The following is a 22330-nucleotide window of genomic DNA, read 5'->3' as shown; positions in this document are numbered from 1 at the left end:
CTTTGAGTGTACATGCAATATTGTAATATAATATATTATTTTAATTTCATTAATAAGCAATTTTAATTTCTTCTTTACCAATCATGTACAGCAATGTCCATCAACAATAGATTTGGTTCGCAAGGTCCCCTCGTTCGCAAGGGGACTGATGTTTCTTATTGCACATGCACATTTCTGCACATGTGCATGCACTTGTTGCGTGTGGCTAGGGGCATGGGGTGGAGGTCTGCCCCATTGCCATATGGGAATGCCCAGTGTATCATGGTAATGAGGCATGACGGACAGACGGAGGGCGGGCAGCTGACATCACCGGAAGTCAGCTGCCCACCTACTTCCCCCCCGAGCAAACACACATCTGTAAGGTTGCTCTGAGGCAACCTTACAGATGCCTGAAACTTCGCCATCATTCGATGGTCGCGACTATCGAATGATGGGGGCGGATCCCAGCAGGCAGCGAATGGATGTTAATGTGTAACATCCATGTGCATGCCCTGCGTGCGAATTTGCCTTACAAATGGGTTTGGCGGACTGTAAATTCACAGCCTTGCGAATGAACCAGAATAACCCCTTTATCCCATGGAAAACCGCCATGTTGCTCTGTGTGTATATACTGTATTACATGTTTGCTGCTGCTTACAAACTATGATGAGCATGATTACAAACTATGAAGCAGCTTATTTTATGTGAATATTTGAAGATGATGATGACTGCCTCTAGATTATCTTATAACAGATGCTTGGTCCACATCTGACCTTTTATGGTAACATTCCTTTTTATTTGTTTTTAACCATGAAACCCTACTGGTTCACAAAGCCGTCTCTCTGTATCGTCAAAGCCAAATAAAGGTGTAGAATACAATTGCATTTATCCTCCATCACTTGATGAGTGCTCACCAGCTCTGGATAACATCAGTGTGCACATTTGGCTGTGAATAGTACAATAGGAAGGCGTGCACTGCCAGCAAGGATTATTCTGACATTGAAGCCTGAAAACTATAATCTTAACCCTGGGATGATGTGTATTTAGAAGGGCTACAAGACCTCACTTAATTACAAACCAAGAACTGCAGCTTTCTCTGCACTGAGAAGCTGAAGAGAAATGGATTACTGCATCGGGTACTGTATTATATGGAGAGACTGATGTGACCTCACAGGTCATAAAACTTTAATATCGTTGGACTAATATCCAAACATTCTCAGTCATACTTTAATTTCTCATTGGGGCTTGTTTCTGTATAAACTTGGCTGCTGCATTAAGGTGTCCGCCGTAGCAACCAAACACATACACTACACATACAGCACAGTATTATAGCAACAACAACCGCCACCCATTTATGCGTTGTACGTTAAGAATTACAAGACAAGAATTGTTTATAAAGAGGAAGACATTTTATTCAGGTTTGTCAGTTATGGCTGAGACGCCAGGAGCCCACAGTGTGGCACGAAACTGTGGCCGGTGGATGCAGCCTGTGAAAGTGAGGTTGCGGCATTCAAAGCAACGAACAGTTCTAGGTTGGGTATTATTTGGGTTATATTGCCCTCTGATTTATTTTATTCTCACCTGAAGTCGCATAAAATCCTGAGTGCCTGATTGGGCCAGCCAGCATGCTTCTACCTTACTGTACTGCCAATCTCTGCAAGCTCTTCATTGTGAAGTGACTTGGTGCTAAGATCTGGGGTATGCCCATGCTTCAGCCTTGCACAATACTGTCGCTTACTAGTGCCCTCGACAGAAATAGCGTGTTACCAAGTGCAAATGACGACCTGTGACATGATGGATAAGTGTACTACTTTCCAAACGGGTATGGATCATTGGATAGACACCAACTAGGTCGACAAGCATTAGGGCGTCACTATTAGGTCGACATGCATGAAGGTTGACATGACTGAAGGTTGACATGCAGGAAGGTTGACACGGAGTAGGTCAACAGGGGAAGGTTGACAGTCAAAAGGTCGACATGGGGTTTTTCACGTCGTCATGGCCACTGAAACGTAGCACTGCGTCCCCTCGCATGGCTCGCCATGCTTCGGGCACAGTGCCTCAATACGTTCATCAGACTACTATTTTATTCTCTCACCACGCCCTAATAGATAATAGGGCATGAAATACCACCTTTCGGCTAAAAAAAACAACTTTTTTTTGACTGTTGACCTTCCCCATGTCGACCTAACGCTTGTGTCGACCTAATGACCCTGTTGACCTAACCCATATCCACCTTCAGTCATGTTGACATTCCTGCATGTCGACCATGAGTCATGTCGACCTAGTGACCGTACTGTACCCTTCCAAACCAGCAGGAGTGGTGGCGATTCATTAAAGAAATATTGGTACCTGTTTAGTTTCACGGCAGCAACATGGCCGTGCGTCTGAGTCCTCCTGCGGGGCTCGCTGCACTCGCCCACAATACGGGCTCGGTGGCTTGCTACACTATCTAAAATCAACTTTATGCCAACGTGGATAGTGGGGGTATGAACTATCCACGTTGGCATGGAGTTTATTTCGTTTGTTTTAGAAAGTTTTGCGAGCGCCGAACACGGAAGTAGCGCACGGCCATGCTACCGCCGTGAAAACAAGTACTGAAATATTATACTTGGATTCCAGAAGTGATCAAAGGCAGGATGAATGGCACACAAGTGGTCCTGTATTTGTCACAGTGCGATATGGGAGCAGACCGTGTCACATGATTGCACTTGCTGTTGCATGCACATATAGAACTATATGGATACATAACAAATAAAGGTAGAAAATAAGGTGCAATGAAAAGGGCAGCAGTCTAGCCTAGGAAAGCACGGAGCATACTGTGGTATTCCGAGCCTAGGAAAGCACGGAGCATACTGTGGTATTCCGAGCCTAGGAAAGCACGGAGCATACTGCGGTATTCCGAGCCTAGGAAAGCACGGAGCATACTGTGGTATTCCGAGCCTAGGAAAGCACGGAGCATACTGTGGTATTCCCAGCCTAGGAAAGCACGGAGCATACTGCGTTATTCCCAGCCTAGGAAAGCACGGAGCATACTGCGTTATTCCCAGCCTAGGAAAGCACGGAGCATACTGCGGTATTCCCAGCCTAGGAAAGCACGGAGCATACTGCGGTATTCCCAGCCTAGGAAAGCACGGAGCATACTGCGGTATTCCCAGCCTAGGAAAGCACGGAGCATACTGCGGTATTCCCAGCCTAGGAAAGCACGGAGCATACTGCGGTATTCCCAGCCTAGGAAAGCACGGAGCATACTGCGGTATTCCCAGCCTAGGAAAGCACGGAGCATACTGCGGTATTCCCAGCCTAGGAAAGCACGGAGCATACTGCGTTATTCCCAGCCTAGGAAAGCACGGAGCATACTGCGTTATTCCCAGCCTAGGAAAGCACGGAGCATACTGCGGTATTCCCAGCCTAGGAAAGCACGGAGCATACTGCGGTATTCCCAGCCTAGGAAAGCACGGAGCATACTGCGGTATTCCCAGCCTAGGAAAGCACGGAGCATACTGCGGTATTCCCAGCCTAGGAAAGCACGGAGCATACTGCGGTATTCCCAGCCTAGGAAAGCACGGAGCATACTGCGGTATTCCCAGCCTAGGAAAGCACAGGGCATACTGCAGTATTCCCAGCCTAGGAAAGCACGGAGGCATTCACTAAAGCACATAGTTAATTTTAGGGAAAAAACAAGCTGGATTTTGAACCCAATGTTTTCATAGGGAAGCCATTTGCAAACAGGCAAATTAGAGCAATGTAATATAAACTGAGAAATACTAAACTTGTGAACACAACCTGTCACCCCTAAATTCCAGATACATTTAATAATAAAATAATAGTACTTAGTGGAAATTACTTTCAGAGAAGTGTGCCCAAAGCTATGGTTGCTATGTTTGTACAAGGGTTCCATGGACGTAGGACAAGAATTCAGAGACACGTTTAAATGCAGAAATATGCAAATGTCTCAGCTGCTGGGATATGTAGTGACGCCCAATGCAGAAGAGTCAGTTCCCGCTGGTTATGTGAGTGTGCATCATGGCTGCCAGGGCCATTGTACCTGTATATGGGATCGCAGCCACAAGCTGTAATGTAATCACCTTGCACTTAGGGTCTGATTCAGGTTGGCTTGCCTGGCCCAATTATTCCCCCCATCCGAATCCCCTCTGTACCTGTGTACGTGAATACATCCCCTCGCATGCAGCCGAAGGAGAGAGAAATCCTTGATTGATCAAAGATTTCTCTCCCCTTCGCTAATAAAAGTTGATCTATACTGAATTTTATTTCCGTCGGTGTTCTGCCCCAAGCAGGTATCGCCATGCCTGCTTCTTCAGGGGAACATCCAGCGTTTTTGGGGGGATTCCCATATAACACTGGCTGTTTCCCTGCTGCCGCCCCCGGCCCTCCCTCCCCGCAGGGAACGGTGTGTAACTCGCCGAAGCAGAAATGCGCATGCACAAACCCTGACCATCGGGCCGCGGCTGAATTCAATTGCAAAAAGCAATTCTGAATCGGCCTCTTAATCTCCTCTATAGACTCTCATGTGACAAGCATTTTATCTTATATTTGGGGATTTATAGGTGATTCTGGGCAGTGAATCCCAACTAAAACAGACCATAGTAAGAATTTTCTCTTTTGAGTAATAAATGTCACTAGATAAATCGCTTATTATCCCTACATTTTCCCTACAGATTAATATCATGAGATCTAATTACAGAGACTGAAAACCGCCTTTTATTGTCTGAGCCTCAGTAATTATTGCCGTTGCCAAACCAAACGTAAAAGCTGCACACAAATACGTATAAATTGATTTCTCTTTAATTGAGGCAACTACTTGTTCGATCACATCTCTTCTGGACTTATGAGCTCTTTGGCTAGTTAGTGGTCATGCAATGGCTTTCTTCTTGTTCCCACCTTATTGCTACATGTCAGCCTGTTTCATACTAAGGGCCAGATGTTCCAAGCTTGAAAAGTGCTAAAATGGAGAGTGATAAACCACCAGCCAATCAGTTCCTATCTGCCATGTCTCATGCTGTGTTTGAAAAATGACAGGTAGGAGCTGATTGGCTGGTTGTTTATCACTTTTCAGGGCTTAGCACATCTCCCCCTAAATGATTTAAGAGCAGCAGACTAACTGACAACATGCTTATTACACATTAGGGCCCTTATTCTGGTTCACCCGCAAAAGCAAATTCCTTTTCAAATGGACAAAACCATGTGCACTGCAGGTGGGGCAGATGTAACATTTGCAGAGAGAATAAAGGTGCGTACACACGTACAGATTTTCTGTCTGATCTATCTGGTGGGAACAAAAACCTGGAAATGTATGGGAGCATATGACAATCAAAAAATTGTTCCCAAACACTTGGAAACAGACAGTGATCAGTCAGACAAATTGTTTAAATTCTGATATAACAAATTTATCAAAGCAGATATTTTTTTTTCTGTTTTCCTGCATTTGGTTGGAAATTTTTGATTGTCATAGGCTCCCATACATTTCCAGGTTTTAGTTCCCACCACATAGATCAGACAGAAAATCTGTACGTGTGTATGCACCTTTAGATTTAGGTGGGGTTGTACTTCAAAATGAGATCTATATTGCAGTGTAAAAATAAAGGTGTCAGTATTTGCCCTACACAGAAACAAAATAACACCCAAATCATAAGCCCTGTACACACACATCGATTTGCTTATGATTCGATGTTAGATTTGAATTTCTATTAGATCTGGCATTAGGTCTTTCCATTCGATTTGGCATTAGATCTGTACTTTTGCATTAGATATCGAATTCAATATCGAATTCGATATACATTCATGGTGCATTGTACACATTCGATTTACTAGAACAATTTCGATATTTCCTTGGCTGCACAGTAGATTTTTTGTGTTCGATTTTGTGAAAACGGGAGCGCGCATCGAATCGAATGTAGATCGAAAGTGACACAAAAACCATTTGATTTCATTTGGGATTAGATTTTGCTTCTATAAGCAAAATCGAATCGAAAATCCGGAAAAATTGATGCATGTGTACAGGGCTTAACTCTCTCTGCACAAGTTACATCTGCCCCACCTGCAGTGCACATGGTTCCATCCATTTCAGAATGAATTTGCCTTTGTGAATGAACCAGAATAAGGGCCTAGATTTCCTTTTCTTAGATCAGAGGTTTCCAAACTCTGCCATTACATTTCGGGGCTTAAGAACATCCATGCTTGAGCACAGGTGACTCGATTAGCACCTCAGTCAATATGATTTGACCATCTGGGCCCAAGCATGGATATCTTTAAAACTTGCACTGTAATGGTGGTGTTTTGGAACCTCTGCCACAATTCCGCCTCTACTGCTGATTATATTAACAAGCAGCCATCTTGGTGGTGAGGTGAAGTACCGATACATAAGATATACAGACGAATACGTGCACAACAACAATTGCATAGTCTTTAGGATTAATTAATCTGTCAAATAAATAAAACGATTGTCACAGTACACAAGCCTCTTTTGAAGACGACAAATAGTTGTGCAAGTAGTTTCAATAGTGGTAATGTACAGTACCTCATTCCAGAATTACATGCACTGGGCATTCTGTCCTGACATAAGGCAGGAGGACTATTTTATCTCGAAGTGCATAAACTAACATAGGACTGGCTGTGTCATTGTTTCGTTGGTTGAGGGACAATAAAGATGTGGAAAGTTTCAATGCACTGTGGAGAAGCGCTGTTTTTTTTTTCTATATATTATTCATATGTTCTGTCTACTGCCAAATATTTTGCAACATACCATAAATGTGGCAAAATGAAACGTTAAGCTTTTGCACAATACTCCTCTCCCCTAACACTGACTTTATTGCCACCTGCCATTTACACAATGCAATCCATCTGTGGCCTGAACAAACAACAGTATTGCTCTAACTAAATAGGTCCACCACTGGGGGAGGACACATTAACACAAAACATTGTACAGTCTAAAGCAGGCTTAGGCAACCTATTTCTCTCCGGCAGCTGTAGAACTACAATACCCAGCATACCATGATAGTTTGGAGCTGGAATGTGAGTTCTGCAACAGATGGAGAGTTTTATGTTGTTTATCTCTGGTCTAGAACGTCTGTACCACGGAAGGCGCCCAAATGGTACTAAACTAAACTATGGCTAAATATTTCAGTGTAGACACCCTGTGGTCCTGTGGGAACTGCATAGGAAATTCTCACTACTATTGTACATTTATAGCATATATGTGGTTTTTGTTCCTTTCCCCCCCAAATTTCTAAAGACTCTAGTACAACACATTTTGTAAAGCAGTAAAAACATTATATATCACTTGTTTGATATTGTAAGGCATATGCCTTTTTTTTTCCTGAAGCTACTGGGTAAAAGTTATTATGGGGAAGAATGGACCAGCATGTTAGAAAATGCCGGTGGACTATCAGAAGACCAAAGCTGCTCTTCCTCAATGCAACAGAGACGGCTCATTCTAACTCAACAGTACAAACATCCCCCTCGTACTCGCCAGAAACAGTTCCTACGGGACCCACTTCATCCCCTGAGTTGCTTCAAAGTCACACATCACTTATCCACGGTGTCACCTAAGATGACCCAATAAGGATATAAAATGCCCAAATGATGACCATTCCCAGTTCTGCATCCATTAATGAAGTCTTATTTCCCTACAGCACACCCTGTATAATGGCTGGTACAGTAAATCCCTTTTCTTAGCCCATAGTTTGAACTGTTGGAACTTTCAGAAAAGCTCCTTTGCTGTCCCTGTTCTGGGAAAAGAATGTCCATGAGTCTGCAGAGTGTTCCAGTTATTATATATTTCTGAGGGAGGGATAAATGGAGCAGGAGGCAACTGGTTAGGTCCTGTCCTGGTTTTCTATGTGCAGGTTCAGGTTCCAGTGGATTAGTGTTACAACGAGAAGATAGAGAGGCCTCCTCAATAGGGGGAGAAAAGTATAGTCCCATGCGCAGTTCTGATGGGCCCAGGAGCTGGTCGTAGCAGATGGTGTGTGAGATGGGGTGCTTGGAGAAGTGGTGGATTCCCAGCGTGGCGTAAGCTCAGCGGAGAGGACACAGCAGCAGCCGCCATTGCAACTGCCAGTGGGCTGGGGAGAAGCCCTGCAGATAACGTTTTGGAAAGATCCTTGGAGAACACCAGACTGGTCTATAAAATAATAGAAAAAAAGATGTAGCATAAACAGTTTATGAAAATGCAATTTCACCTAATTTATTAGTCCAAAATATAGACCATGGCAAAAATAGTGTAGTACAAACACACACACACACACATATATATATATAAATGTGGATAGTGTGTCATCCTTGACTCTGAACTTTCATTTGTTCCCCACATTCAATCTGTCTCAAAATCATGCCCCATGCACCTAAATAACATATTCAAAATACGCCCTTACCTAACACAAGACATTGCTAAAACCTAATCTAATCATCTAACGCATTGATTATTGCAGAAGTCTCCTAGGCCTTCCCCAATACAGACTCTCACCACTACAATCCATCATGAATGCAGCTGAGAGGCTAATCTTCATCATCCGCAAAGCTACTCTGTCAGTCACTTCATTGGTTGCCTGTATTCTACCGTATTCAATACAAAATTATTTTACATACACACAAGGCCATAAACCAAACTACACCAACTCTTCTCTTATCTCAAAATATCTTTCAACCCTCATTACTCGCTCCCATTCCCAATTGCAGGACTTTCTTCGGGCTGCACCCACCCTGTGGAATGCTCTCCCATCCACAATAATACTCTCCTCCAGTCTCCAAACCTACAAGCGTTCCCTGAATACTCACTTCTTCAGGCAAGCTTATCAAATTCCAGAACCAGCCACTTAGCCTTTATATACCGTTCCTATCCAATCTCATCCCCACTGTACAGGTCACACATATCCGCTCTCTGTCTTTTTCACTTTCTATCCTCCTGGCCAAACTGCTGGGTCACCGTATCATACAGCACACCAGGAACCTTTGCATTCTGGTGGACTTTATGCAATAAAGAATATCTATCCTTGTGTATCAATGCCTATTTGACCATAGATTGTAAGCTTGTGAGAAGGGCCCTCACACCTTTTACTGTCTGTTACTTCCTTCTCCCCATGCCTTCTGCTCTACCTTCCTTCCCTACGTCAATCTAATTCAATGGTGCTGCTTATTTACTTGTCTAACCACTGCTTTATTGGCTCCCAATCTTCCGCCAAATTCAGTTCAAATTTATGATCACTTGCATAGCACTTCGGGGATGATTCAGGTTGGTTTGCAAAACACATTTGGTTTATTAATGGACAAAACCATGTGCACTGCAGGTGGGGCAAATGAAAAGTACAGAGAGAGAGAGAGAGAGATTGTTAGATTTGGGTGAGTTATTTTGTTTCTGTGCAGGGTATATACTGACTGCTTTATTTTTACACTGCAATCTAGATATCAGTTTGAATTACACACCCCACCCAAATCTAACTCTCTCTGCACATGTTACATCAGCCCCACCTGCAGTGCACATGGCTTTGTCCATTAGCAAACCAAGGGGTTTATTCTAGTTCATTCTTTCTGACAAAATCCTTCTTAGATGGACAAAACCATGTGCACTTCAGGGGGGCAGATGTAACTTGTGCAGAGAGAATTAGATTTGGGTGAGTTATTTTGTTTCTGTGCAGGGAAAATACTGACTGCATGATTTTACACTGCAATATAGATCTCACTTTGAAGAAAAACCCAACCCAAATCTAATTCTTTTTGCACAAGTAACATCTGCCCCACCCGCAGTGCACATGGTTTTGTCCATCTAAGAAGGATTTTGTCAGAAAGAATGAACTAGAATAACCCCCAAGTGTGCTTTGAAAACCAACCTGAATCACCCTCTTATTAGTCACGCTGTCATGTCCTAAATCTCTAGCCTCATTTCTGTACACCCTTCCTCCTCTGCTCTTCCCCTGATTGCTGCCACCATTCCATCCTGATTACCTCCTCTCATTCACCAATCTTAGCCGCTTTTTCATCAGTGACTACTGTACCATCCCTATTTATCATTATTTATTTACAGTTTCTTATATAGCGCAGCATATTCCGTTGCACTTTACAATTGGAAATTGCTCGCAAGCTTACAATCTATAGGGATAATAGGAGGGATACATAAGGATATGAATCCATAACATGGCAGTCCCGCCAGATTACAAGACGGTCCTGATGGGATGCAATTAGATGTGCATGCTACCTAGTCTATCTTCGCTCCCCCTCCATCCTATGCTTCTCCTCAGTTCACTGCCCAACTGTTCACTCATCATTAGCACAAGCCTAGCTTGGGCCTAATTCACGTTTGTACAGAAATGCATTTGCAATTACAATTTTTGAAACTACGGAATTGCTAATCATTGCAAGTGAAGCTACCACGCCAAAGATTACTCTTCTGTACATTCACTTTGCATTTTGTCAATTCATAAAAATAAACTTTTAACACTTCTATTTTTGAAAGCGTTCTTACTTACATTCTTGCAGCATTTTTTCCACACCTGCCTAAAAAAAACCATCACAAGTCTGCAATTTTGCTGCCACTTCCTGTGTCTCTATCACTCTACGATAAAATCCTCGGTACTAGCACGGCGCCCATCGCATCGCAGACCATAAGGTATGCGATGGTATGCGATGCAATGTTATACAATTTTAAATTGTATACCATTGAATTGTATGGAATTGTATGCCATTCTATCCCATATACAATGGTATGCGATTTAAAATTGTATAAGCACCCTAAAGGGTTTTTCCATGTTAAAAGTGGCCCCTATAAGTTAATTAAACGTGTTGGGTGCTTGCTATGTTAAAAGCACCCCCAACGGCACCCCCACTATCAACGCCAACCCGAAGCGTGGCCACCGAGCCCGAAGCGTGGCGAGCGGACGCGAAATACATGTAAAGTAATACGCGTCCCCTCCCGGGGCTTGCCATGCTTCGGGCTCGGTGGCTTGCTGCGCTCGCCACGCTATATAAAATCAACTCCACGCCTCCGTGGATAGTGGGGGGTATAAAAAGGTCGTAGGACGCGTACCGCCGCCCCTCGCGGGCTAGCTGCGCATGCCACGCTTCGGGTTCACATTCATAGTGGGGGTGGCGTGCGGGTGCATTTAACATTGTAAGCCCCCATTAGGGTGCTTATACAATCAAACATGGTATAGGGGGCTTATACAATTTTAAATTGCATTGCAGTGCATCGGGTGTATGCCATGCGATGCGATTATATGTCGTGCGTCCAACTATCGTGGGCGCCGTGCTAGTACACAAGTACCAAATCCTCACTGCGAGTGGAATCCCAAAAGCACAATTGCACATGTGCAGTGCGATTGCGGCATATGTACAGTCTGAGGATAATCGCTCAGGTGAGAGAACATTGGCATTGCCTGCAAACATGATTTAGGCCCTTTGTCTCCTTGGTCCTAGACCCTTACACAACTCTGGCTGTGTACTCGCTCCCTTTACTAGTAGAGTCTTGCTGAGGGGTACAATTACTAAGATGGAAGTTGATTGCCCATTTGATTGCCCATAGCAAACAATATTGAAGATGGGTTGTTGTCCATAGCGACCAATCAGAGTCTACTAACTTCTAGAAGGTGCTACATAAACAAGAAGTAAAATCTGATTAGTTGCTATGGGCAACAACCCATCTTCAATAAAGCTCCCATCTTAGTAAATGTACCCCTGAGTGCTAAACTTCTTTACCCTCCAAGCGAGTCACCTGTGTCCCACATAATTTGGGAGGCCTATAACTGTGTTTGCCAACTTACATTTACTATAGTGATGATATTTCTAGTGGTGCTTTATATATTCCCTGAAGGTTCTGCGGGAACTATGTTATCCCATATAATTGAAGCCTAATGATGCCAACGGGAACTCGATGGCGTCTGTTCGAGGACACAAACACACATACACACTCACACATTTTTCAACACAACAAAGCACCGGGTCCAAGCCAACATGATCGTCTGGTAACTAAAATATATTATTGTATCCCCCACCCCCCCTTAGTTCTTATTAGTTCATATACAAGTAGGGAAATTCCTGGCTGTTGTTACATAGGGCCAGAGTACTAAGCTTGAAAAGTGATAAAATGGAGAGTGATAAACCACCAGCCAATCAGCTCCTACCTGTCATGTCACAGTCTGTGTTTGAAAAATGAAAGGTAGTAGCTGATTGGTTATTGCTTTATCACTCTCCATTTTATCACTTTTCATGCTCCTGCTGCACGTCACCTATTGGCTGTGTCTACATGCAATGCAGTGATGTCACCTATCAGGATGCAATTGTTAGGTCAGCACAAGAAAGGTCAACACTCTTTAGGTTGACACTGGAAGGTCGACAGGCAGGAGGTCGACAGTGACTGAAGGTCGGTGGGGTCCTTAGGTCGACCAGTGGAAGGTCGACACTGTTTTATAAATCCCCCCCTCCCCCCGAACATCCATTAAGGCATGGAGGAGAATAGAATAGTGTGCAACCATGCTCAAAAAAGTGTCGACCTTCTGCTAGTCAACCTAAGGACCCTGTCGACCTTCAGTCCCTGTCAACCTTCTGACTGTCTACCTTCCGGTGTCGACCTAAGGAGTGTCAACCTAATGACCCATACCCCACCTATCTATACTGTCAATCAGTGACGCTGAGCAGCGGTATGAAGTGTGATGCACAGGGGCATCCACACCTCCACCTATCTATTGGCATCTGGGGATAGATGGTCATACAGCTTTTTTTTGGCTATTGAAGAATGTATCTTTTAAACCATTGGGGAATGGCGTGCAGTCCTGACTTACCGTAAGTTCCTGTAGAGTTTGATGCTTCTTGTGCCGCCTCAGCAGAGGGTTGGGTTTCCCTGACACACCATCGCGATGTCTGCGGCTTGAGATGTGCTGACAGGAACAAGAGTGTATATAGGTTACATAGACGACTAGACACTATAATGATAGCAGGTAGTTGCATTGCATTACTTAAAAATGAAGAGAGGTGATGTTGCTGATAGCAACCAATAATATTCTATCATTTCTCCGTTGCATCCTAGAAAATGGAAGACAGAATGTGACATCACTTCTTTTCATTTTAAGAAACGTTTGTAAAATTACCCCTGATTCTCATTTTCAGGCAAAAAAATAAGCCAGGCGCTAATGAGTATGCACAGGACCTGTCAGCTCGTTCCTGCCAGCCAGGTACCTCTCACTGTGCGGCTGATTGAGGGCTGGATGTAGTAGGACACATCTGCCCCAGACTTACAGCCTGATCAGGGGCAGAGCTGATATTACACAACTTTCCTTTAAACTTCTGGGCACGCCTGCATATTCCCTGACACTCTCAGAAAACCGCCAGTTACCACCCCCAAACGCCGGTTTTCTGTCAATCAACTTGCGTGTGGCCAACAATAAAAAATGTAGCAGGATTTTATCGCAGGACGGCCTCGCGCATGCGAACTACAGGACATACGCATGCGCAGTCTATAAATGATCGCCCGGCTTGCAATTCGCAGCAGCACAATCAGGTCTGAATAACCCCCGCAATCAATTTAATTGGAAAAGCAGACTATGTTGAGGAATAATAAAGTGGTGCTGAGATTGTCTACCTGCTTCAGCTGCCCTTCAGATGTGACTCGGACATTACAGATCTCACAGTGAAAAGTCCTCTCCTGGGTGCTGGAGTCCGGAGGGCCACTGGAACCATTGCTCAGCCCTCCAAGTCGCGGATAGGCTTTTATGGGACCCAGACCACTTTGAGCCTCCAGGATAGTTTTGTGCTTTGTACCTATAGGAAAAAAAACATTAAATTAAATTATAATTATACAAAAAAGTAATTTGGTTCATTGTGGGCACCGCTACATGGTTGGAGATCATACAGTGCATTATATTCCCATTCTTACCTTTGTTATGAGCTTCCAGTTGTGAGAGGGAGTTTACGGTTATTTTGCAGGGCTCACAGTACAGGGACTTCTTGGTTCGTTCATCGTCGCTCTCTGTAGTAGATGGGCTAGCTCCACTGCTTACTGGGGCACTAGAGGGAAGTGGGGTCGTATAACCTTCCACTGTCTCCGATGACGTCTGGGAATACTCAGGTACAGCTGGAACATTGCTTTCATGCGTGATCATGGTCTCTGGACTCTCTGCAAAAAGCAAATCTGCGCTGTCGCTCCCTTGATGATCTAGTGCAAGGAAGATTAAAGTCAAAAGCTATTAGACTTTAGGAGTAGGAGAAAGTGCTAAAGTAACAAGATAACAAGCTGGAAAACGTAATAATACCCCATATTACATTGAACAGTATAAGAAAAAGGTATGAACATTTGATTAATTAATGTGAAGGCCGCGAAATTCATATTAAATAATAGTTGATGCTAGAACAAGATCCCAGAGTACAGAATTTCTAAAGAAGGTTGGGGTGGGAATAGAGAAGGTTCTAAAAGTCATTACCTGGATGTGTCAACTACACAGGGGGGGAGGCGATTATTTGTGGTTGCACCAAAATGTATTAGAATGCTGCAGGGTAATGATTAGGACGTGTGGTCATCACTGGAGGTAAGAGGTACTTTGGAGGTCATTCTGGTCTGTTCTCACCGGTGAGTGGTGTTTATGGGCTGCGCATGCGCATATATACGCTTATGCGCAGCCCATCTGTGCGAGCGGACGAGGCGACTTGTATAGTCACCGGCAAGTGCGGGCTGGGGGCGGTGGACATGGGTTGCGCCCATGGGATCGCCCAACGTTTCATGGGCGTTCTCATGAAAATACTGGGCGTTACCACGGTAATTTGCCGGTGACGAGGGTGCCAGCAGCAGCTGACGTCACCGTACAAGGTAGCTGCAAATCTGAGACACCAGAGAGTGTCTTAGATTTGCGAGCACCTCCGAAATCATTTGATGGTCGGCAACCATCAAATTATTTCATACCCACATGCAAGCTGCGAATGGATGCTTATGTAAAACATCCATTCACCTGCGTGGATGCGGCGGGTGGTCGTTTGTGCGGGCGGCATTTACTTACCTTGCAAAGCTGCGAATTTCGCAGCTTTGCGAGTCAAACAGGATGACCTCCTTTGTCTCAGTGAGTCATTAGTTTCTAATAAAAAGGCTGCACCTAATGATAATAGGTGTCTGGCACACTCTTACAACTGATGTTGAGAAAGTATAGGGGCATACACACTCACTAGATCGCTTAGAAATGGAGCACTCTCATGTGTATAGCCCCAGGATAAGGCATGAGTGGTCCTGCGAGTCGCTTTGGCCCACAGGGAAAAACCAGTGCTTGCAGTGCTTAGGGGGTATTCAATCCTGAATCCTACTGTCAAAACACTCCAGACAGTCGGATTCACGGCTGTCTTTGACTCTTTACGACTGTAACTCGACAGTCAATATTTAATGTTCCAACTGTCGAGTGACAGAACGGCAGTGTTTTGTTGTAAACGGGCACTAAATTGTTTGAATCGGCCACGAATTCGACAATTAGCGGCAGTTTACAACAATTTAGATTTGAATCTGAAAGCCTTCAATTCCATCAGAAAAGCTGAACTGAACAGGCGTGTGCCGCTATTTCCACCGGCGGAAAAAGCGGCACAGATTGAATACTCCCCATAAAGTACTCTTATTTTTTAAGGGCACATGGCCATGCTTCCAGCATTTAGGCCATGTCCCCTGACAAGTACATGGGCCCGGCCAGGCCCACTACTGCCCTGAGTACAATAGCACACCAAACTATATAAGGTACTGGTTCAAACATGTAACAGTTTAAAGTAACAAGCGCTAAATCAACTAAAATGTACATTGGTTTAACATTTTAATTAATGTATTAGAGCAAATGCAGTAATGTATTGCTCACAGACCGGAGAAAGGGTTTCTCCTATGCACATCAAGGACCGGATGTAATGATGCCCGAGTTCGGTGGCCATGCGAATCACTGGCCAAAAGCAAATCCATGCCTTGTAAATGATTGCCCCTTTAAAAAAAAAAAAAAACATCCGTGTTCGGCTGGCATCCCGCACAGCCGCTGAACTCGGGCATCATTACATCCGACCCCATATTTCCTGTCTTCAGGAACACACTGCACTGTGCTGCTCTATAAAAGGGTTTATATCAGTGTGCAAAAATGTGCTCTTATACTGCAAATGTAAATGGCAAAACACCTTGGGGGTTATTCTAGTTCATTCTTTCTGACAAAATCCTTCTTAGATGGACAAAACCATGTGCACTGCGGGTGGGGCAGATGTAACTTGTGCAGAGAGAATTAGATTTGGGTGGGGTTTTTCTTCAAAGTGAGATCTATATTGCAGTGTAAAATAAAGCAGTCAGTATTTTCCCTGCACAGAAACAAAATAACTCACCCAAATCTAATTCTCTCTGCACATGTTACATCTGCCCCCCCTGCAGTGCACATGGTTTTGTCCATCTAAGAAGGATTTTGTCAGAAAGAATGAACTAGAATAAACCCCCTTATCCCCGTCAGTACATGGAAAACTTGGTGAGAATGAAAGAAACATTGGAACGGTGTGTGAAGAGGTTTATTTTATGCATCACGGGTGTTCTTGGGAAACAGAGAAAGAGTAATAATGTTTATTATTGTTGCTATGTGACTAAATGATTCTATTTTGCAAGGTTTCTTGGATGCAATGCGGGCGTGCTTATTTTTTATGACATTAACACTGAGGTCTTGGCTGGGCACAAGCCAAAGCCTGTGGTCCCAATGAATAAGGCGTTGGTGACAGCACAAGACAGAGAGTGGGTGTCTAGTACAGAAATAACCTGAATGAAGGAAACAAAGTGTTACGAAACTTGTGTATTGTACATGGAAGTAGATATAATACTGAAAGTAATTAACATAAAAGAGATGAAAGTATGGCATATCCATAGAAGAGCATTCATACACCAGGGGTTGCTTAACATCCATGACACACTGGGGCAGATGTATTAAGCCTGGCAAAGAGATAAACTGGAGATAAAGTGGAAGGAGATAACGCACCAGCCAATCAGCTGTGTTTGAAATATGACAGTTGGGAGTTGATTGGCTGGTGCATCATCTCCTTACACTTTATCTCCACTTTATCTCCAGTTTATCTCTTCACCAGGCTTAATACATCTGCCCCAATGTGCTATAACCCATAGCAGTTGACCATATTATAGTGGCCACAGTTTAGCACAGCCAGGGGCAACGGGTGACCCTAGAGCTGCATGTAGTTCTCTGAGCTTTCACCTGCAGATGCCAACTCCTTATCTGCTTTGTTGCATGACTGCTTTGTTAGAACGTGTACATTGGCCTACTATCCTGGAATGTTTAGAAGGTTCCTTGCATGTCTGGTTTGTTAGAGCTTGTACATCGCATCACCATGCTCAATGGAATTTCCGCTTGATACTCCTCTCAGTGATCTCTTGGTGGTGAAGTCCAAACACAGGGCAAGACTGAGCCTTAAAGGTGCAAACACACTGTGCAATTTTTTTGACCAATTTGGTTGAAAGACATTTCCATTGAACCCAGTGTCCTAGACGAAAGATGTTGACTAAAGATATTGACGAAAGAGGAAAGATCTAGCTACAGTTTATAGGCTCTTTTTGAAAGCTATCCAAATTGAGCTGCATGCACAGGTGACGAACAATCTTGATGAACAACTGGCTGGTATGCGCATCATCATTCGTCTGTCGTCAATGTCTGTCGTCAACATCTTTCGTCCAGGACACTGGGTTTAATGGAAATGTCTTTCAACCAAATTGGTCAAACAAATTGTACAGTGTGTATGCACCTTAAGAGCTGATTTACTAAAGCTTCCAAAAATAATAAGTGGAGGTGTTGCCTATCCTAGAAAATGATAAAGATAATCTGATTGTTTTCTATGGGTAAAATAATTTAATTTTCTTTTTTTAAAATGTTTTACTCAATCTATTGCTAAGGGAGAAAGAAAACTGACCTTGCTGTATCTTGTTAACTGATAGGTTGCTATGGGTTACAGCACATGTGTATATATTGCACCATTTCATTAGGTTGATTTGACATTATGCATAGTTGTCAGAAGAAAAAGGCGCTCCTATTAATCCAGGGTTTATATTGGGATGTATTGATATCCGCTGTTTGAAACCGGCATTCTGGCTATCAGGATTTCAGCCACCGGGATCCAGTGAGCATCCCCTTATATCATCATTTGTTTTGCAATGGCGCACTTGTTGTATTAGGAATTTAGGTGGCCACAAAGCTCTGTTAGTTGGAGACAGGAGATATTCCAGAACAAATAAAATATTCTGCCTTTGGGTCAGAGATCCAGTTGATAAAAACAACAGTGCAGCCAAAGGCTATTAAGGTATGGGGGTATCCATTTAGATGCGATCCATTTTCGGCCAATAAAACAAAAGGCTGATATCATGATTTATATCGTGGTATCCAATTAGAAGCCACTTTAGTTCTCTGAAAAAAGGACCCGTGATCACACCCTAACTCATGATACTGGATAAACTCCCTATCCCATGTTTTATCGTGGCTCCAGGGGCCGGCTTTTTGCTGATTATGGTGTGAGTGCCTCAGGCAACCAAGGCATAATCCCCGATAAGTGCCGACATTGAGTGGAGGAGTTGGCTAGCCACCAAAGCTATTAGCAGCGGTAAATTAGCGCTGTTAATAGGCTAACCCCCCATAATTAAATTAGACCATGATCAAAAGCAGAAGGATACGTTTGGAATGAGAACGCTAATGGTAAAAACATAAGCTATAAGTTAATGATAAAAAAATACCTGAGTACTAAAAGATTTTGGAAAATCTTTGGCAGAGGGTTATTACTATATGTATAGCTAAAAGATAAGTGATTCTGAGCTTATAAACTAACTTTTCGTTGCTACTGTTACCGTCATTAGACTTAGCTCAGGAAGCTTTATACCATATCTTTCATCTACAGTACATGAAATGTATCAATGTCTTCTTAGACGGCAAGGATAACTTTCCAGCAAGAATTTTTAGGCTGCTATATAAAGTTGATAGACGATACAACCTTAAAGTTGCACAGACTCATACGCTCATGATCGCCTCTGTGTAACTTCACAAGGTGGGCGACAATCAAATGGCTGCGCCTTGTAGCGCACATGCGAGTACCCAAACAGCTAGCTGTTCGTATGTTGATAGAAAGAAAACCACCAATTCTGGATGTCACCCAGCCGTTATCTGGGAGTATCAGAAAAAAACAGGCTTGCCCAGAAAGGGTGTGTGACGTCACTTCCGACCTTGGTCAGCCAGGTTCAGGGTTACGCACAGACTGGGAAAATCCTTAAATGGAGAGTGTGTTGTGATTGAATTTGCATCTGGCCACCGATTCACAGACTTGCACAGTGCGGGTTTTCTCTCTGTCTGGGCAGCGGGTATTTGATTGAAGGGCTCTGCTAAATCATGCAGCAGCGATAAGGTCTAAATAATCCCTATGTGCTGGAGACCATTTGGAGCATCAAAATGTAAAACTTTGAGGAAGTAACCCCTTTTTGATATCAGCAGACAGCAAGAAGCAGCTTAGTAATAATCATTTTTTTTCCTTGGTTTGTTTCTTCAGACTCCTTACTAGATTGATAATTCAGCAGATTGTCCAGTGTTATAACAACGATGGCAACCACAGTCACATGGCACATAATGGAAGAGAGCTTGTGCAGTAAGATCCTGTCCCTTCTTCTCCTACCTCTACCATCACATAATACGAAGGGTTTCAGAGTGCCAACTGACTATTTCTATGTCTGGCAGCCATGCTTGTTTTCCATTCCAGAGAGATATTGAAAAGGTGTTAATGATTGGTAAAAGAATAACTAAGAAATATCAACAATAACAATCCTTATGCCTTTGAATGTTGAAATCAGATGCATCATTTAAAGATAATTTACTTTATAAATAAAGATACATCGTGGTATTGCTGCTAAAAATGTAAAACTTAGCACTGTAAATTGAGCAGTTTTGTGAAATGTCCCTGATTGCAGCTTGTATTTGCTCCTTCCACCTGCAGCTCTCACAAAAAATGTCATACAGTCCCCTTTTCATCCAGGGCTGCAAATGAAGCTATTATTTTTGTTTGGCCTCTAGGGACAGGGATGAAGCTAAACTTGAAAGTGCAGACTTAAGCCTCAGATACACTAGAGGATATTGTTTATGAACAATATCGTCAATGATTTCCCGCTGAACTCCCCGTGAATGATATAGTGCATACACACTAAACAATATTATTCAGTGAGGTCATCGGGTTGCCTGCCGAACATGCAGTTCTTGTTGATACGGTAGATTAAGTTGCATCGTTAATGATGCTGAGCGTACACACTTAGCGATATTACAAAAGATATCGTTCAGAAGGTCCAGAGTGAGTGCTATTGTTTGAAAGAGGTACAGTAGGCACATTAAATCATACCGAATATACTTCTGTATATTTTCCAGACAATTGAAGAACTTGGAATACACACAGCAGTGCTACTGATAGGGGCAAAACAAAGAGTTACCGGCCGAGAGTAAGTGAGCACACACACTTACGGTGTTATACCAATACTCAACTCTTCGTTAGGTGCAAGAAGTTTTTATACTTTTGAACTGGCGTCATTTCATATATTGCGCATTTGCAACATGGCAGAATTGATAACAAAATTGTATACACAATATACAATTTTGTATCAGCGGTTATGGGTCATAGGGTCGACACAGTTAAGGTCAACAGTCAATAGGTCGACCACTATTGGTCGGTATGCCATATGTCGACACATGAAAAGGTGGACATAGCTTAGATCAACAAGGAAAGTCGACATGAAAAGAATCAACATAAGTTTTTCACTTTTTTGTTGTCTATATATGTGACGCGTCCCCTCGCCATGCGTCGGGCACACTATATTAACTAACTCTATGTCCACATGGATGGTAAAGTATGAAAAAAGTCAGTTTTTTTCTTTTAGAGGTGAAAAACATGTGTCGACCTCTTTCATGTCGACCTATTGCTTTTGTTGACCTTTTAACAAAGTCGACCTAAACTATGTTGGCCTTCTATGGCCTTTAGACCAATAGTGGTCCACCTATTACTGATGACCTACATACCACATCCTGTATTAACAGTAGAGGGCAGTATTGCCCACACTCTAATTATTAACCCTTCGCGTGCCAAGCCAATTGGTCAAAACAGGTGTAAAAATTGCGGAAGCAAACATATTTATTCATCATAAGTACCAGTAATGTTTGCCTTTCTATAGGAAATATCATCCTTTTTTACACATTTTTTTTATTTTAGATTATATATAGAACAAATGTGGGCGAAGCAGGCCTTTCTATTTTTAACACCTCCACAGAGGTGTTGGCAGTCAAAGGGTTAATAAGCAAATGACTACTGAGTTCTAGATTCTTCTAAGGTCTCTGGGAAAACTTAAATAACATCAAATTATTGAATTCCATTTGCAACATACAATGTAGTTTATGCACCTGCAAAGCTCATGGGAAGCAAAGCTGAACATCTCCGAACATCTCTGGGAATATATAAACCATAAACGGTAGAACATTCCTATGTCTTCGGGTCAGTATAATCACTTAATCAAGCCATTATTTTAGTATATATATAGTATTCACACACTGTTCACCAGTTTATAATAAGCCGTATTATGCCTCAATAATTAGAGAACAATGAAACCGTCTCCGAGAACAATGTGTTGAAGAACTTGTGTAAATCCCTCCGAACTTGCACCTGTTAGACAATAGTATTTTTAAAGGAAGTGCATTATCGATTATAATAACATTAACCATGAGTTCCAAAGCAGAGTTCCGTTTCATTCCAGGAAGTAATACAGGCTCAAAGGAGTCAAAGCACTAATTAACTGCCTTTCATTGTTGCCGTGTATAAAGTACTTGGCCCAAGTTCAGAAAAATATCCCCTCTAACCTCTTCTTATGCAGTGATGTAAATAGTCTCTTTTCCAGCTCTGCTGTTCTTCTGGAGCAGCTGTAATAACATTCTTTGATATAGGTATAATAAGGCTTTCCACAACTTCATAACCATGGTCCTATGTAAATACCACCATGGGCCTTCTCTAAGTACAGCCATGTCAGTATGAGACCAACATTATTATCTTTTACATGTAATGAGCCTACACGTCAGAATCTGCGCTAGGAAAACAGTACAATGACAGCAGGGATTTATCCTCGCACTGCTCCGAGACACTCTCCAGGTTACAAAACTCCGGTAAAAATAGCATTATAAACGGCAAAAGAAAAAGGAAACATTGGTTTCAAAGTGCCCAATATATCTGCTGCTATTTTTGCTCTAGTTGCCAAGCAGGAGGATTTATTTGATATATATGTTCCCAGTGTGTTAAGAGACAAAGACACGGCCTGAATTTATGTCACACAGCAAGACTTCAAGGCGTCACTTACAAT

The 22330-nt window shown here is 42.9% G+C and overlaps 1 protein-coding gene across 5 annotated transcripts in view; it reads right to left on the bottom strand.

Annotated features, from left to right (window-relative positions):
* Positions 1 to 1366: 1366 nt before the first annotated feature.
* Positions 1367 to 22330, bottom strand: part of ZNF385A (zinc finger protein 385A) — a 169459-nt gene continuing 148495 nt past the window's right edge. For all 5 annotated transcript variants that reach the window (XM_083169535.1, XM_083169534.1, XM_083169538.1 and 2 more), the window contains 4 exons: positions 13859 to 14137; positions 13565 to 13743; positions 12768 to 12863; positions 1367 to 8122 (listed from right to left, as the gene is read on the bottom strand). In XM_083169535.1, coding sequence (XP_083025661.1) covers positions 7895 to 8122; positions 12768 to 12863; positions 13565 to 13743; positions 13859 to 14137 — 782 coding nt within the window. In that variant the 3' untranslated portion in view covers positions 1367 to 7894. The remainder of the gene's footprint in view (positions 8123 to 12767; positions 12864 to 13564; positions 13744 to 13858; positions 14138 to 22330) is intronic.

The sequence above is a fragment of the Crinia signifera genome, chromosome 2 (genome assembly GCF_055691185.1).
Source record: "Crinia signifera chromosome 2, ASM5569118v1, whole genome shotgun sequence".
NCBI lineage: Eukaryota > Metazoa > Chordata > Amphibia > Anura > Myobatrachidae > Crinia > Crinia signifera.
Note: the sequence above shows the minus strand (reverse complement) of the source record. Positions and strands in the feature narration are given on the sequence as shown.